This window comes from Heterocephalus glaber, unplaced genomic scaffold, assembly GCF_053883595.1.
Source record: "Heterocephalus glaber isolate CG9 unplaced genomic scaffold, H.glaber_assembly_v1.0 deba00001479, whole genome shotgun sequence".
Taxonomy (NCBI): domain Eukaryota; kingdom Metazoa; phylum Chordata; class Mammalia; order Rodentia; family Bathyergidae; genus Heterocephalus; species Heterocephalus glaber.
In genome coordinates, this window is record NW_028258316.1 from 20,626,057 (window position 1) to 20,643,785 (window position 17,729).

At 55.9% G+C, this 17,729-nt stretch overlaps 1 protein-coding gene across 6 annotated transcripts in view; it reads right to left on the reverse strand.

Annotated features, from left to right (window-relative positions):
* Positions 1–17,729, reverse strand: part of Col27a1 (collagen type XXVII alpha 1 chain) — a 118,312-nt gene that overhangs the window by 23,724 nt on the left and 76,859 nt on the right. For all 6 annotated transcript variants that reach the window (XM_013073745.3, XM_004849506.4, XM_087183323.1 and 3 more), the window contains 12 exons: positions 16,450–16,503; positions 14,492–14,545; positions 14,240–14,293; positions 11,532–11,585; positions 7,135–7,188; positions 6,640–6,684; positions 6,499–6,543; positions 6,163–6,216; positions 5,508–5,561; positions 4,684–4,737; positions 3,341–3,394; positions 1,752–1,805 (listed from right to left, as the gene is read on the reverse strand). In XM_013073745.3, coding sequence (XP_012929199.2) covers positions 1,752–1,805; positions 3,341–3,394; positions 4,684–4,737; positions 5,508–5,561; positions 6,163–6,216; positions 6,499–6,543; positions 6,640–6,684; positions 7,135–7,188; positions 11,532–11,585; positions 14,240–14,293; positions 14,492–14,545; positions 16,450–16,503 — 630 coding nt within the window. The remainder of the gene's footprint in view (positions 1–1,751; positions 1,806–3,340; positions 3,395–4,683; positions 4,738–5,507; positions 5,562–6,162; positions 6,217–6,498; positions 6,544–6,639; positions 6,685–7,134; positions 7,189–11,531; positions 11,586–14,239; positions 14,294–14,491; positions 14,546–16,449; positions 16,504–17,729) is intronic.

The window sequence follows — 17,729 nt, forward strand, 5'->3', positions numbered from 1 at the left end:
AAAGTGCTGCACACGTCCAAGAGGTAGTTTTCACTGCGAGGTGACTGCATAAAGAAAACAGTCTCTCCCAGGATTCATGGGAGGCCCAGGGACCACACAGGTGCACAGCACCTGAGCGACTCCTCTGGTCCAAGTAAGAGGACAGAATGGGTTTGAGGGAGCAAAAAGGGGCAAGTCCAGGACCAAGGAACCATGACAAGTAGAGGAAGAAAAACGATGGGAGGCAGCCGAGCCTGGAAAACACTGCCCATACCACCCTGGCAGATTCCACGGAGAGGTGTCAGGCCAGAAGGGGAGAGACAAGGCTGCGGCATTGTGCCTCAGCTCCCTCATCTGTCAGGTGGGTGTTGATATTCCGGCTAGGAGGACCGGACTAAAGGGGCTGTGAATACAAAGATGGGGGCCTTTATGGCAGGTGGTACCTGGCCCACAGCAAGTGCACAAAGCACTGGACACTAAGGGTTGTCACCAACACCACACAGTGGTCAGCACCTGGCCAGGGACGTGGAGGTCCGATAATGCTCCGAGTCCCACCAGGACCCAGCAGGACCCAGAACTCAGCAGGGCTGGGGTCAGAGAAAGTAGACAGGTAAAAACAAACAAACAAACAAACAAATCACTTTGGGCCGGGGATTTAGCTCAGTGGTTCCTCTGCCTGCCTCAAAAGTGCAAGGACCCGAGTTTGATCTCAGGTACCAAAAAAAAAAGAAAGAAAGTAGACAGGTGACACAGACAGGGGGCGCTCTCACCCTTGCAAGGGAAAGCGCCAGTAGGAGCCAACCCAGGACAACTGTGGGAGGAAGTAGTGGGGGCAGGAATCTGGGGATGGGGAAACTGAGGCCCAGAGAAGGGGAATGCTTATCTGAGGTCATGTGGAAAGCAGGGGGTGATGGAGGGGATTAGAGACATGGCACTTGGGTGGACAGCTGACTTGCATCACATGACAGGTCTACCCTGGGGCCAGGCCAGGCCTGAGACACAGGCAGGGCCAGGCCAGGGCTGCAGGGGCTGGTTAGAGGGGTGCCCGCCTGCCTGAGTGCACCACAGGTGGGAACCCAGCACTTGGGGCTGAGCTTGGCCAGCAGGCTTTGGCACCTATGGCCTGTGGTTTGCATTTCAGCCCCTCCACTCCCAGCCACACCCTGCAAATGAACCTCTCTCTGCTCCCATAAGCCTCTGCTCCTCACCTGGCACACTGCAGCAGAGTGAGCAGGACTTTGGAGCCAAACAGGCCTACATTTAGGTCCTGGATGTGCCAATTACTAGCTATGTGTCCTTGGGGGAGTTGCTTAACCTCTCTGAGTCTGTTTCCTCATCTAAAGATAAAATTTCCCTTGGAGCAGTGATGGAGGTGATGCATTCAAAGAGCTCAGCACAGTGCCTGGTACCCACGGGGTTAGTCTTCCCCAATTCCTAATTAGTGATTACAGGTCATGGGATTAGGATCATTTCCTGATCTCTCAGGATGCTGGAAGGTGATGGCCAGCAGTGCCCCTGACTCGGGGTCTGACATAGATCAAGTGCTCAGGAACTGCCCTTAGCCAAGAGGAGCTGACATTTTAAGAAAGACCAGGAAGGAGGGTGGGAGGCGGGATGTGGCCAGGCAGGAACCGGTAGGCAGCAGGCGGCACTGGGCACTGCTGACCCCACCTTGGTGTCACTGGGAGTGGAGGTCGACCAGAGAGCTGCGTGGGAGCCAGTGCTGGGGAGGAAGCTTAGGTCCTTTAAGGTACTCTTGGAAGAGCACTTACCTTCAGGCCATCGGGCCCTGCAGGGCCACTGTCTCCCTCGAGGCCTGGCTCCCCCTGGAGAGGGTGATAGAAAAGGCAGAAGACATTACGGGGGTGGGGCCGTATGCTCTCCCTCCCTCCCTGTCCCCCAACAGAACTCCACCCCTGATCCACAGGCTAGAGGCCCACAGGCTTGGCCCACTTCAGGCACAGAGCATCCAGGCTGAATGAATGAATGAGTAGAAGGCTGAGGCCTCACCCTCGGCCCCCCAGGAAGTGATGCACAGACCCCAGACCACAGGCTGCTCTGTCTCCTGGTTAAGTGCCAACTTTGCCTCAGCAGATCTCAGCACCATTCTGGCTTCTCACTCATTGGCTGTCTAAACACAGCACACTACTCAGTCCCCATGCCATCAGTTTCTTCATCTGGGAAATGGGGCTGGCACCCCTTCCTTCCAGGCTGCTCTAAGGCTGTGCCAGTGCCCCACAATGGCAGTTGCTTGAGATCTCCTTATTGGAACGGGAGCAAGACCTTACTGCCCTCCTTAGGGAAGCAACAAGTGTGCAAATTCTGTTCCTCTTGCACCCGTGGAAGACATTACTAATTGATCCACTAGAAGCTCTATGAGATAGGCCTTCTGCTACTTGCTGCTGGGTTCCTGACACACTGTGGCTACAGTAGTTGAGTGCTTGCTCCTCTCTTCCCTATGGGTCCTGATGGAGCTCAGGATCTTTCTTAACACTGCCCTGTAAGAAGATTCTACTGACCAAGCTTAGTAGATGCCCAAGCCTTGCCATCTCAGGGCCCCAGCTCCATGCTGTACAACCTTCCCCTCTCGCTCGGTCTTAATTCACGGAGCCTCTGCAGACTCTGGACCATGGGTAGTATGAAGCATTGCAGAGAAGGGAAGATGAGAAGCAAAGAGACTTGAGTCAGAAGCCTGGTACCCTTGAACTGAGAATCGAACTACCTCCCTGTCATTCTTGGGCCCCGCTTGCTCCACCTGCAGGTGCTAAGGATGCACGCAGGGACCTAATAGACTTGTGAGCATAGGGAGGTGGGCACAGGGGCCTTGCAGAGCTTCTTACAGTAAGACAAGCTTTGTGCATTTATTTTGGACAAGGAGAGGGTAACTGTTCATGGATGAGCTTTTGAGGATAACATGTTTATCAATAAAAACACTTGGAGATTAAATATATTCAAGGCCCTGGGTTAATCCAGAAGCCACTTTCTTTTTTTTTTCTGGTACCGGCGATCGAACTCGGAACCTTGCACTTTCAAGGCAGGCGCCGGAACCACTGAGCTAAATCCCCAGCCCAGCAGCCACTTTCTTGACGACAGGGCTTCTCAGACCATCTAAATTGGACTGCTAATGTGTAAGAGGGAACACTAAGCATCCAGTGCGCCTCAACATTTTGACTACAGAATGCTTTTCTCACGTTGTGGAAACGCTGGCCACCGAGGGAGACTGGGCCAGGCTGTCGAAATTCCTGGTCGATTTCTACAGCTGAGGAAACAGGCTTGCGGACACTGAGTGAAGCTCCTCTCTTCTCCCAGTACCTACACACCCTCGGGGCTTTCCAGGGAGAATATATCTGCTTCAACTTACCCGCTGCCCAGTGAGGCCCTGCTCCCCAGGGGTGCCCAGGGGTCCAAAGTCGCCCTAGGAGAAGTGAAAGACAAGCATATGAAGGTGGGCAGGGCCAGCTGCAGCCCTCACCACACTTTCTGTTTCCACTGGCTCTGAATTGGGGTAAGGAGGGGCGGCCAGGGAAAGTCTTTCCCAAGGACCAAAACTGTAAGACACCGGAGTCCCTAATCCAAATCAGCTCCGGCCATGGGCTTCTCTCACACCAGGACAGAAAGATCACCACCTCCGCCTCCACCACCACCATGGTAACAATCACCACCAGCACCATCGTCCTGGTAACCAGCACCAGCACTGTCATCACCGCCAGCACCATCTTCACCACCACATCTCCACCACACTACCACTTCTTCAACATTGTTCTAAGTACTTGTTAAAATGGACATGTGACTTCCCTAACACCGGAAGGAAAGGCGTTCTTCCACAGAGGAAGATGGGGGGCTGAGGGGTTCCACAGCAAGCCCACACTGCAGTGGAGCTCATGTCTCTCATGACACACTTGGGACCCTAACCCAGGTAGCCTGGTCCCAGCAGCATCAGGTGCAGGATGACAACTCTGACTGGACACATTCTTTACTCTCCCTTGAGACTTGCAGAGAGACCCAAACAAGGAAGGTTGAATGTCACGTGCTCCCTGAGGGACCCAGAGGATCTTCTCACCCTAGGATTTCTTGCTGGTGTCTGGGGACACAGGGAGGGGGCAGAGCTATGATCCCTCAGCCCCAGCTGCAACAACCCACTTCTGTTTTATACACGGGGTAGTTTTCTTCATTGTTTTTTGAGCAAAGGTCCTGGAACTGAGCCAAGGGTGACGAGCTGGGCCTAGAGGGGGTGATCTGCTTAAGTCCCAAGCCCTTGTGTGATTCTCCTGGGCTGGGCCTCTGCAATGTCCTGGGCTGCTAGTATGGGTCATCGGCTGGGCCTCCACAGGACAGGGTCTTCTTCCAGCAGCCATGGGGAGGGGCTTTCTTTGGGCCCAGGGATCAGTGGGCACCTGTTTCCTGGCAGGTAATGAGGACACCAGGGCGAAAGTGCAGATGGCATCACGCAGGCCTGGAGGCACAGCCACCTGGGTGTGGAGGCAGGCAGGAGCCACAGAAAACACTGCAAGAGTTGGGCTGGGGGCTCTGGGCAGGGGAGGCCTCCCACTGTGGCCACGCCAGGCCCCGCTCCCCAGCCTGCAGCACAGAGAACCCATTATCCCACGCATAAGAAAGGCCCATTTCTCCCCATGGGGAGGATGGAGCTGCCAGCTGGAAGCTGATCTCAAGAAGTCACTTTTCTTGCCTTTCATCCTGCCTCACCTTCATCCCAGCTTCCCCAGGAAGGCCCAGTTCTCCCACGGCACCCGGCGGCCCCTGCAAGAAAAGAAAAGGCTATCAGAGTCTCCCACAGCAAGGGCTGGCCCTGGTTGTAAAGGGGGAAAACTGAGACCCAGAGAGGCAAGGAGTAAGCTCAGGCCGCACAGCATGAGGCCAAGCATGGGAGAGAGCTACAGTCCAGGAACTTGGGGCTGGCTGGGCTGGCAGAGACCCGGACTACCAGTGGCCGCTGGACCTATCCCTCCCCATGCGTGCGTGCAGTTGACCTTGGCAGGATGGGCAGGAAAATTCATGATTCCATAAGGACGGGGGAGGTCAGTGGGTATCCAGGGCTGGGTGGTTCCAGCCGTGGTTCTCTCATAGCTGACCAGGGCGATGAGGGCAGGAGGATCCTGAACTGTCACCAGGGCATGGCTATGGCCTTGTGCAATCCCCAGAGCTCAGTTTGCTTCTGGATGTGGCCAGTGTCTGAGGCCCCTTCTCAGCTCCTGGCCTAGTGACCCTCAGTGGGCCAGGTCACATTCACTGTGCTGAACTCTCAGCAAGGACTGGGCGGACAGAGGCTGCTACTTTCAGTGACACCTAAAGAGGCACCGGAAACCTCCAGGAGGGTCCTGGCACCCTCCCCCCACCAACGCACCAGGTCCCCTCGCCCTGTGCCCCAGCATGGCTCCCCTGCTCGGCCAACCTCCGCTGTCCAGGCTGCACCACCATGTGGATGGCCTTGCCCGTCACCCTGGGCCGGGACAGGGAGGGCAGGCTGTGTCCGAGGGGCAGGGCCCACTACAGCAGTGAGGGACACTCACCTTGGGCCCCATCTCTCCTGGAGGGCCAGCTGGCCCCTGCAGTCCCTGAGGGCCCTGCAGGACAGACAGACACACAGACATTGGCAGATGCCGGCTTGGGCCTCCCTGGGGCTGGGGCTCGATGATGCAGTCTGGAGCAGTGGGGACCCCAGTCCACCAAGGGGGAGGGGCCCAGCCTCCTAGGGTCCCCAACCACTGAGGCCTCCTCTAAAGGGTGAACCCAGAGGGTCACCGCCTCTGCTCCACGCCCTTCGGTGGCTCTGTGCCTTGGGAGGAGGAGTGGGCTCTCCAGGGCCACAGGGTGACCTCCTCCTGCCTCCCCTAGGCCACGCTCCCCTGGAGGATCCCCGTGGCTGGTAGCTTATTCTTACCCGCCCTGCTTCCCTGCCTCCCTCCCTCCTTCTGCTTTCTCGGTGCCTGGCACCCTCTCTACCTTCTCTCACGTCTTCCTCGTGACAGAATGATAAGGGAGGGGCACTGTGGAGGGACCCCGCTCCACCCAGAGCCTGGTTCATTGGGCCGGCAGAGCCCTGGCACTGTCCCTTGCCAACGCCTCTCCTTGTCTGACCACACAGCCCACAGACCGGCTGGTGGGGTCTCTAAGCCCAGCCTGCCAGGGGCAAGGATGCCAGAGCAGCAGGGAGAGGATGCTTACCGGTTCTCCTGGGAGGCCCTTGGCACCTGGGGGGCCTGAGGGACCCGGAATGCCCTGCAGAGAAAGACAAGGTGACCTCAGTCCCTTCCCAGCCTTCTCCACCCTGCCTGTACCCTGACCTTCAACCTCTGGCAGTGCTTGAAGCACCTCTGGGTCCTACCCCACCCTCTGCAGCCTTGTGATGGGTGTTGAAGCTGAGAACCTGCTGTGGGAGCCATGCCAGGAACTTCTGTGTAGGGATATGGAGTTTCCACTGCAGGGAGGGAACCTGGGCTACTCTGCCCCAGCCCGCCCCACAGCCCCCTGCTGGGAACTGCAGGGACTCATTCTACTTACAAGAAAGCCTAGAGGCCCTGAGTGGCCTTGCTCACCAGCTGCACCCTGGAAGCACATTAAGTGGTCATTAGAGGCACACATCACGGGCGGGGAGTGGGGTAGGGGTCCAGCGGCTAGCCAGCATGGCTTTGCCCCATGTACCTGCTGTCCAGGTGGGCCCGGTCTGCCCTGAGGTCCTGCAGGGCCCTGTGGGAGCAGAGAAGTAAAGCTGGGACAGGAATTGGACAGCTCTGCACTGGAAGGGACCCAACCCAGGGGACAGGAGAGGAACCCAGGAGACCAGGGTCCTCCTCCACTCCCACTGTGCAGCTGGAAAAACCAATTGCCAGCAAAGGGTGGCTTCCCACAGTCACCAGGTATCTGGGGTCACGAACCAAGGACCTCTTCCTACTGAGGGGACATCAGAGGCATCTCAAGAAGCCTGGGCTCCCATGGGTTTGAGGGTACAGTGACTCCCCCTAGCTCTCACTGTCCCTCCCTTGTGTCTTGCTCAGGGCTTGCAGGGGGGAGGAGGGTGGCAGATGAGTCTCAGGAATGCACCCTACAGCCTCTCCCTGCTGTCCCTAAGGGGGCTGGCACTTGGCTCCCTGATCCAGCGGGATTGTGGTGAGGAAGGGCAGCCTACAGGGTCAGTACCTTCTGGCCCCTGGACCCCTGCTCTCCAGCTGATCCGTCTGGTCCTCGGGGACCCTGGAATAGGAAGAAGGTTCTTGCATGGTGGACGGCAGGGATCTCCCTTGGGCTGGGAATCAGATGGGCAGGGCTGCCCAGAGCCTGGAACTTTCCCTTCCAAAACTTTCCCCTGTCCATACATGGCCACCTAAGGGCCTGCAATGACGGCCGAGGTGGCTCTGCAGAGGACACGGCACAGCTTTGAGAATGAAGCTGTCATGTACATAACCCTGTTTAGGGAGATCCTGGAGCCAGGGATGCTGGTACATGTCTATAATCCCAACACCTTAGGAAGCTGAGGCAGGAGGATCAAAAGTTTGAGCCAGCCTAGGCAATTTAATGACTTAGCAAGACCCTGTCTCAAAAATTACAACAAACAAACCCCCCAAAAACAACCAGCCAAATAAATAAATAAATATATACATAGAGTCCACCAAAAAATATATACACACTTCAGGAAAAGAAAAATAGTGTGATGTTCTTTCATCAGATGGTGTTACTCCCTTATGGGGGACCCTACAGGATATCACATATGGCAGAAAACCCACTACACTGCCAGCCCTTAGAGAAGAAATTGGAAATGCATGTGCAGCCATCTCAATGACCAAAGCTAACCAAGTTGCAGTTCACCATACTAATAAATGCCTGGAAGCCAACTGGCCACCACTTTGAGCACCTTTTGCAACTGTAGAGGCCAAAGATAACTTGTATGAATCTCATGACGTCTCAATAAATTTAGTATTAAAATATTTATACAAGTTTTTCTTTTCCTAAGCAAAATTTTATAAGAAATAGATAAGAGAGGGGCCAGGGATTTAGCTCAGTGGTTCTGGCACCTCCCTTGCAAGCGCAAGTCCCCGAGTTTGATCCCCGGTAACAACAACAAAAAAAAGACAAAAAAAAAAAATAGATAATAGGAAATAGGGAGACAGATTGTTCTCAAATGGGAAGGGGAGCAGCAGATGGAAGGAAGGGAATGAAAAGAAGAATGAAGATGTGCTATGTACTCGTACCACCTCCACACAAGAGATTTCATTACTGCAAACAGGTGCTACTAAAAATTTTAAGAAATAAAACAAAACATTGTTGAAAGAGAAATTAAACAATACAAAAACAAACATGAACACATCCTGTGTTAAATAAATAAATAAACAAACAAATAGGGCCAGGGATGTAGCTCAGTGAGAAAGCCCTGGGTTCAATCCTCAGTACTGCAAAGAGGGACAGAGACCGTGGGGAGGAGGGCAGGTCACTTCACCAACCCACTTCACAGATGTGACAGACCTGGAGACAGGGCCAGAGCTGAGAAACGCCTAGTCACGTGACCACAGCCGGGTCTTCCCAGAGCTCGTGTGTGCGGCGGGACAAGGGCAGGGATCCCAGCCGGTAAGAAAGGCTGACCCTGCCAGGCTCCACAGCGTCTGCATACAGTCAGACCTGGGCAGAGCCCTGTCCAGCCAGACATGCAAGCTACGCTGGCCCAGCTCTCAGGGGAAGAGCAGGGCTGGGCAGGGGCAGGGGCAGGGGCAGGAGCAGGGACCCCCCAGAGACACAGTCGGAGCATTTGTTCAGCAGAGGTCAGGGGACAAACTGCCCTGTGAGGGGGGCTGGCCAACCTCAGGCCAGAGACCAGCCTGGGCCCCTCCCCAGAACAAGAGTTAGGGAAAGTCCGGATGAGGAGGCTGATGAAACTAAAAGAGGAACAATCATGTAAAAATCCAACAAGAACATTTTCCATTAATAATTGAGCCAGAAAAGTGACAACTCTGCTTAGCCAGTGGCCCAGAGCTCCCAAGGCTCAGTCCCACACCTGGGCTGGGAACAGTGCTGGCCTCGTGGACGGTGTCAGATCCTGTATTACACTGAACCCCGACTCACAGACTCAGGCCCAGGATGGTGACGTGGGCAGGGTGGGGGCATCTCGTGATCTCTCCCCGGTCACGAGAGCTGGGACAGAGGTGGAGCCGGTTGGTGAGCACTGGGCACCCCAGAGACTGCTGCTCGCCCCCAGGTCTCTCTCGGAGGCTCTGGGCTCCATGGATGGGGACGGTTTTGAGTGTGAAGTGCAGGCTCAGAGACAGCGTAGGGGTGGCCTGAATTCCAGTGCCATCTGCTCACTGGAGGAATCAAAGTCTCTCTGGGGGGAAGCAGGAGCACTGATGGAGAAAGCTCCATCCTTGTTTCACAAATAAGGAAACTGAGATGGCAGTAAACTCGCCTGTGGTTGCACAACTTGTAAGGGGAGAGCCATAATTTGAACCCAAGTCAGCTGGGTACCCATTTGATTTCACCACGGCCTGGCACTGTTTGTCAGGGTGAGGGTGAGCTTCCAGTCACAGGGGGTGTGCAAGGCAGAGCTTAGAGGAGCCTGCACGGGCAGGGAGTTGGAGAACACGTCTGAAATTCTCACCCTGCTAAGCTCAGGGGGAACCAGGGCCCGGCTCGGGGAAAACAGGCCCAATCTTTCCTGCCTGCAAAGGAGGCTGAGGCAGTGGACCACCAGCCTGTCTGGCTTCTAGCCTACACTCAGCAGCTTGTCCTGCAGGTCCCTGCTTGGTCCTGTCCCTCTTTCCTGAGACTGGGGACAGCCACAGTTGGAGGTGTCCTGGGTTTCTACCAGAGTGACTCGCCTGCCCAGAACCTGGGGCTGCCCCAGCCAGGCCCAGGCAAGGAGGTACAGGAGGAGACTGAGGCCGGGATGGCAGCGAGGCCTTGCTAAGGGCCCAGGGAGCTGAGCAGGCTTGCTCAAAACTGAGCTCCTTCATGGGCATGGGAGCACCTCTCTGGGTCCCCCATGCTCGGTGACCTGTCTGGGAAGTGGCCCAGGGAAGCCTGTTAGGCAGGACCTCGGGGACAATACTGCAGGTTTTACATTCCTGCTAAACATTTCAGGGAGCAGGGCTCAGGTCTCCATGCTCTCCTCTGGCTGGGAAACTTTGATGTGGTCAGGAGCCTGGGTTTCCTCAAGCAGGGGAGAAATTCCTCAAGCTGCTGATGGGAAGGGTGGAGGAGACAGCTCCAGCTGAGGGGGAGTCCGGGCTGGGTCTCCCTTTGGGGCAGGGCAGGGCCAGGGCCCATGAGGCTCCCCTGCCAGGTAATCCTGCTTCCAGGACCAGAAGGGACCCGGCTGCCCTTGGTCCTTGTCCCCTCGAAGAGATGGAGGACTTGGGCACTGGGAGGGGCCCTGTGGCCACAGGAATGCCTCTTAATCTTACCTCCCTCGGCTGCTGCCTCAGGCCATCTGGTACAAGGGAAATTTTAAAACTCATTGAATTCCAGCCAAGAGGTGAAAAATAATCACAGATTCCCCTGCCTGAGGCTTGGATATCAGGGCTAGGCTGCCCATGCTGTCTTGTTTCCTCTTTACAACAAGGATGCGTGCCCTGGCACCGGTACGCCAACTGGCAGAAAGACCCCATTCCATCCACCCACTCTGTATGATTGAAAAGGAAGCTGAATTCAGTATGCAAAAGAGCTGGATTCCCTGGGTTCAAATCCCAGCCCTGCCACTTCCTAGCTGTGCAACCCGAGGAAATGACTTAACTTCTCTGTACCTCTGTTTCCTCATCTGTAAAATGGGACTACAGATAGCACCTACCTACCAGGATAGTGCTGAGGATTAAATGAGTTAGTGCACGTGATAGTGCTTGGCACAAAGTAAGTTAGTGCTCACCCCAGCTCTTACCTAAAACCCTTCGTGGCTCCCTATTACCTTTAGGGCACAACTGTGGTTTTAGAAGCCCTGCCTGCCATGGTGCCTGCTGTCTTGTCCCTGTCACTGTTGACTGGGGGACTCTAAGCATGCCACCCTTCCCCCCACCCTAGGGCCTTTCACTGCCAGCCCCTCTGTCTGCAACCTGGCAATAGATCAAATGTCACCTTCTCCTAGGCTGTCCTGGTTCCCTCTCTCAGGGGAGGCGCCTCCAAGCAGCCACTGTCCATGTGCTGATGACCCTTTGCGCTATGGTCTGTGTCTGCCTAGCAGCATGTGAGACCTGTTCCCTGGGTCGAAAAGGCAGACAGGTCACGCCTGGTCTGTTTTCCAAGGTATCCACAGAGCCTCCAGAGGTTGATGCTAAATAAATGGTGCCTGAATGAATGAATGAATGAATGAATGTACTGGAGTCCATTTGGCCCAGGGGACAGCAAGGCCTGGAGCTCAGGAATGAGCTACGAAGACAGCGGCAGGGGTGACATGTCACCTATGCAGCAGCAGGCCCAGGGTGAGTCTGGGCTCCTGGCTGGTGCTGCAAAAGTCACACAGCCCAGAGCCCGGCAGGGGCCAGGAACCAGGGGGTGGTCTTCTGCAGGTGGCCCTACTCTGAGTGTGCCTCTCAGCGTCTGCCCCAGGATCCACTTACCCAGTGTCCCTTCGCTCCCCGAATGCCTGGTGGGCCTCGTGATCCTCGAGGGCCCTGTGGGGGAGAAGTTTGGGGAAGTTCTTTTTAGGGGGTGAGAGTAACACAGGGACCTAGGAGTGCGGGGGCAGAGCTCAGAGGCTGCAGCCCCCTCCCTGAGGGGTGGGCCCACGGGGAGAGGCAGCCCCTGCCCTAGATCAGAGGCCTGGGCTTCCCTGGATCTTAGGGTGGGCAGAGGTCTCCCAGGGGGAGCCACCTCCTTCCTCCTCTCAGAATCAGCACTGGGGGGCTACTGGGACAAGTCTGAAAAGAAGGTGTCCCTAGGTCGCCATTTCCCTTTCTCTCCCCAGCAGCCACCCATGTTATGTCCCCCACCCTCACCTTGACACTAAATATGACCAGGACAGGACAGCTGGGAGGAGGAAGAGTCTAGACCATGGCCCTGGGCTGGAGCTGGGGAGCCAGGAGGATGGGAGAACTGAGTGAGCAGGGATGGGGGAGCAGGAGGAGCAGGGAGCATGGGAGGGACAGAAAGCAACAGGGCCCTCTCAGGAGGATGTGCATTATCTTGGTTTGATGGAGGAATGACGGAAGCAAAGGAGAGCCAGGGAGGGCCAGCGGGAGACAGGGAGACGGAGGGAGGCGGGGAGCGACCCGGGGAGCCTGGCACTGACTGCTGGAGGCTTTGTGCTTTGAATTCTCAGCACCTGGCCTGGCTTGGCACCTGCCAAGAGCTCAGGAATTCGAGTGCACAACGGCCCTATGGACAAAGGAGCTGGCAGCCATCACGCAGCAACCTCACCCCATCGGCCAGGGGGCCCCTGTGACAGCTGCAGGGGCCTCCAGCTAAGCAGCAACTCCCAGGGGGCAGGCTCTTTTCCCAAGGAGGGGATGGTTTTCTCTCTGCCACACTCCAGGGTGCTGCCTAGCCCCCTTGCTGCACCCTTCCTCTCTTGCATGGCCTAGAGGGCACAGATGCTGCTGCGCCCAGCCAAGCTGGGGGCTGACGGGGGCTGTGTCCCAGGGTCCCAGGGTCCCAGGGTCCCAGCCTAGCTTCTTGTCAGCAGAAGCAGCTATGCACTTGGCTTGGCCCAATAAAAAGGCAGGTCAGGCAGCCGGCTGGTGAACACTGCGAGACAGGCTGTTCTTGAGGCCCTCCAGATCAGACACATGAGTGTGCCGCCGGGAAGGCCCCAGAGCCCTCTCCATGCAGAGGCACAGCCCAGAGCTCACCTGGCCTGGCTGCAGCACCAGAGAGCTGGGTTCAAAGCCTGCCTCTGCCACATACTTATCTGTGAACCTCAGACAAGCTATTTGGTCCTGTAAGCCTCAGGTTCCTAGCTATAAAATGGAATGATGAAATGACTCCAAAGGTCCTCAGTTCAAGGCAGTATCAGCTCTGTTCAACCAAGAGGTCAGACCTGGAGGCTGGACCCTGAGAGGCCACTGGGAGACCCTGGCAGGTCCCAGACCCTTCCCACCTATTCTCCCACCCCTCCAGCAATGGGGATGACACTCCTGAGGGTCCTTAATGTGCAGTAGCAGAACGTGGATGTTAAAATGACTGGACACATGGGGAAAAGCCCATAGGTGTGGACAGTATCAGTAGAAATGTCATTGGTGGACAAGCCCATTAGGTGGTAAGTGTTGTATCTAACAAAGAGTCACTGCCATTTATTAAGCACTCAGGAAATGCAGAACATTTCCCCAGCTGGGCATCCTGATTCTACCACTTATTTCTCACAATGTTCTTCCAGGGAGGGTGGCATTATGCCAACTTACAGATGAGGTAACTGAGGCCCAGGGAGGCTGTCAATATCGCCAACACCCACATCAAGGAAGTGCGGGCCAGGACTTGACTGCCACGGGTCTGATTCTGGAGTGGGCTTTCTGGGCCTCTGTGCAGACTAGGGGCAGCTGGCTGGGAAGAGGAGCCCCATGAATCCAGACCAGGGCCCCCTATGGCAAGGGAGACCCAGTGACAACTCTGGGATCTGGAAGCAGCAAGTGAGTCTGGTTTCACCAAGTCTGGGCCTAACCACTGAGTAGATGGACACACCCAGGGGGAGGCTTCAGCCGGACCTGGGCACCTCCCAGGGCATGGACTCCCATAGCTCCATCTCCAACACAGGGAGGGAGCTGGACAGCAGCCTTTGGGCTGCAGAGGAGGGCCCTCAGATTCCAAGCTGGGAACCTAGCCACCATGCTACCCCACCAGGCAGAACACTGGTCCTCGGGCCTCCTGCTTCAGCCCCAGTCCCACTTCCACATCCCCAGCTCCTCCAGCTCCAGGTCAGATGTGACTTCCTCCTCATAAACAGGGCAAAAAAGCATCTCAGTGGGAGCCCAGAGTGTGGCTTCTGATCCCAACTGCATGGCAAGAACTCCCCATCTCATTAAAAGGACTGTGGGATGGCAGCGCCCCTGGTGCTTGGCACCCGCTGCTCTGGGGACCCTCCCGAGTGAATGGACAAAGGCCATAATGCTAATGACCAAGGTCACTCTGTAATGCTCCTTAGCCCACAGTTCCTTTAACCCATGTGACCATGTTAGCGTGACCATGATAATTTCCCCTATTTTTGAGATGTGCAAAATTCAGGCTCAGAAAAGTTAAAAGGTCTCTGCCAGGGAGTGGTGGGAAGGGTCTGCCATCTGACTGCCCCCTCATTTGACAATGAGTTTGCACTCAGGGACACAAAGGCTTTGCTCACCGGGGGTCCTGGCTCTCCGGGGATCCCGACACCACCTGGAATTCCTGGGTGACCCTGCCAAGCAAAAGGTGGAGACGTCAGCTAGCAGGTGCCTCTTTCCCCTCAGTCCTTCCACAGCCGGGCAGCCCAAGCTGGGAGGGAGTAGTAGCTGGTCATCCTGAGCACCTGGGGCTTGCGCCAGGTGGCAGAAGAGTGGGACTGTCACCTAGGCTGCAACAGGAGAGGGCAGAAGGATGCAGACTTACTCCTTACCATCGACCCCTTGGGTCCCGGAGCACCTGGTGGTCCCATTATGCCACGGTCACCCTGGGATGGAGACACGATGCAGAGAAGTCATGGCTGTGGCTGTGGATGGCTCTGTGAAGCAACTGCAGAGGGCCTTCTGGGGGCCCAAGAAGGAGCAGGAACTTGACTAAGGTCTACGGAGAGCTGCTGCTTGGCTCATGGCTACATCTGGGTGGAGACCAAGGCCCTGGGCAAGTCCTGGGAGCCCCAGAAATCCCTGTAGCACGTCACAGACTGAGTTCCTTGGGGCCAGGAAGGTCCTGATTAAGGGTGCGCTAATTACATTGTCCCCTTTGATCCGGGTCCACATCACGTGGTCTTCCTTAGGCCTGGCTTTCCCTGGGCTGGGCTTGCTGAGGTGGAAACAGCCATAGCAGGTCTTTCTTTCACTCTGGCCCAACCTCGATGAGGTGCTAGAGGATCGGACCCGAATCACTCCTTCTGGACCAGTCTAGACAGGCTGGGTGAAAGGGTGGGGTGGCAGACACAGCTGTGGCTGGAAGGCGGGGCCTAAGGCAGGGCCTCAGTTCACATCCTGCCTGTTTTCATGAGGTCACATTTCTTGTGTCCACCCAGCTACTGAAAATTTATCGAGCAGCTACTGTGCACCTGACACTATATGCCTGAATATTTAGTCTCTGCGTATTCAATGAGAAGCAGAAACAGGCAGATGGGCTCCCAGGAGGCAAGACACTTGGGGTTGGCAGGGAGATGACATGAATCTCCAGAAGATGCAACCTGGAGCAGGAGAGGGGTGAGGCTCCAGGTATTATCCTAAGGGCATGACCCACCTGGGCCAGGTTGGTGGGAACATTTTTCTTGGGGAGAATTTTTTTCAAACAGGGTCTTGCTATGCAGTTCAGGCTGCCCCTGAATTCACTAAGTGGCCCAGGCTGGCCTCTAACTCGTGGCAATCCTCCTGCCTCAGTCTCCAGAGTGCTGGGATTACAGGCATGCATCAGCACACCCAGCATCCGTCAGAGAACTCTGTTTGAACTAAGAGCTGAAGGGTCACTCAGCGTATTCAGACAAAAGGATGGGGGTACCAGGGTGGGCAAGGCCACACTTTATAGGTAAAAAGGGACCCGGGACACTCGAGTGACAAGAGGACAACTGGGTTTGCTACCACACAATGGTTCCGTAAGCTGTTCCCAGGGGGAAGGGCACAAGGAACCTTTCTGTACCATTTTTTTTTACAACTTCTTGTTTATCTGTAATTATTTAAAAATAAAAAGTTAAATTCAAATGACAAGAAAGAGGAGGAGGGCAGAGCCCAGAGGGCTTGGGATACAGTGATGACGCATGAGCTCATGATGAGCCAGGAATTTAGGCGAGGCAAGACGAGGGTGAGCCTCAGTTTCTCCATCTGTCCAGGGGGGACTGTGCTGGCTGTCCCAGAGGGCCTCATCGGGGGACCAGGACCTCATCCGGGGCCATGGTGGACATGAGAAGCCAACATGAGGCAGAGTGGCTCAGTGGATAAAGTGTGTGTCACTTGCTGTCTGGGTGACCTTGCACAGGTCACCCCTGCTGCTGGAGCCCCCATCACCTCCAGACCAAGACAGAGCTGCAGGGAACTTCCAAGGCACCCCAGGTGCCATTCAGCCTCCACCTTTCTTCAAGACAAACCTTCCCTCTCTTCTGCTGCCTCCCCTGGGCAGTGCCAGTGGGCAGCCACGAGGGGCCAAGGTCACACACATCCACTGGGTGTCACAAGAAAGTCCAAGTGTACTTCTGCAAGTGCTAACAGGTGATCGGGGCGGGAGACCTGGGGGATGCTGGGAAAGGGGACACAGGCTCTTGGAGGAGGTGGAATGAAAGGGGCAGAGAGAGCCAGGAAGAATGTCCTAAGCCCCCAGGATCCATCAGGGCTCTGACTTTCCAAATCTCACAACACAGGCTCTACTTTTTCCCCAACAACTTACCTTTTCTCCCACAATTCCTGGCTCCCCAACTAGACCGATGAATCCCAGAAGCCCCTAGAGGACACATTTATAAAAACAAGAGGAAGCAACATGAATTTGGTGACATGCTGAGTTTTCAAGGCAACAGCTGCCACTTTCCCTCCTTGAAGCCCAGTCCCAGTCGCCTGCCTGCCCACTAATCCTGCCGCCTGGGGCTGCCACTGAGGCACACCGCCTCTCTCTGGGCACTGTCCTGACTTCCCTCATACAACCAGATGGTTCTGATTTGGGAGCCAAGCAGCAGGGCTGCTGCCAGCATCCCTGGGAGTGCCACACATTCTTCCTGCACCAGAAGCAGGCTGGGAGGTGGCCCTGTTTGGAGATCTGGGAGTTGGGGAGGGGCGCTTAAGCTGTGCTAGGAAGAGGCCATCTGCCCCCACCTTTGGGGGCTTTTGGCTGTTTCAAAGAGAGAAGTAAACATGCTGGCTGGGATAGAAATACCATAGCCTCAGCCAAAAACCTGATTGGAATTTGGGAAGCAGAAGCCTCTTTACTGTCTCCTGAAAGGCTTCTTCTCTCCTTGCACACGCACAAAGTCACACATGCGCATACACACACACACACACACACACACACATACACACACACACACACTCTGTGGCTCCTCTTTACTTCACTGGGTAACAACTTGCCTCCAGGTTCCAGGAGGTTTTCCTAGGTGGCCACAGGCCTTGTTGTCCCCTAAGCGGGCAAGCCACACATGTGCATGCAGCACGTGGACGCCTGCAGAAGCCCCCCAGAAAGACAGGCCAAATTCTGGTTCAGGCCCACTCTCTCCCCCACTAAGGAGAGTCCTAGCAGAGGGGGCTCTGGGAGGGCCAGGAGAGCAAACGTGCTTTGGAAGAACCCAGATGTACAGCCAAGAGTTTCCAGGCGAACGAGCAAAGACAGAGAGGGGTGGGATTGTCCCATAAAACCTGCCTCCTGTTCCCCAAACTCTGGCTAGAGTGAGACAAGCTGAGAGCAGGCTGGAGTCACGTGCTCGGGCAGGAAACCAGGCCACCTGCCCGTGGGCAAGGGTGAGAGGGCACCGCCCAAGTCCACAGGGTTCAAACTGAGTCCCACTCGCCCTTCTCCAAAGGGCTTAAAGTGGCAACATGAGGGCAGCCTGAGCTCCCTGAGCTCCAGCACCATCACCGCACGTGGACATGGGCTCCTGAGCCTGCTCTGGCATCCTTCAGACAAACCCTCAAGTCAGACGGAGGTGACACAAGGTGTAAAGTCACAGCCGCTATGTCACC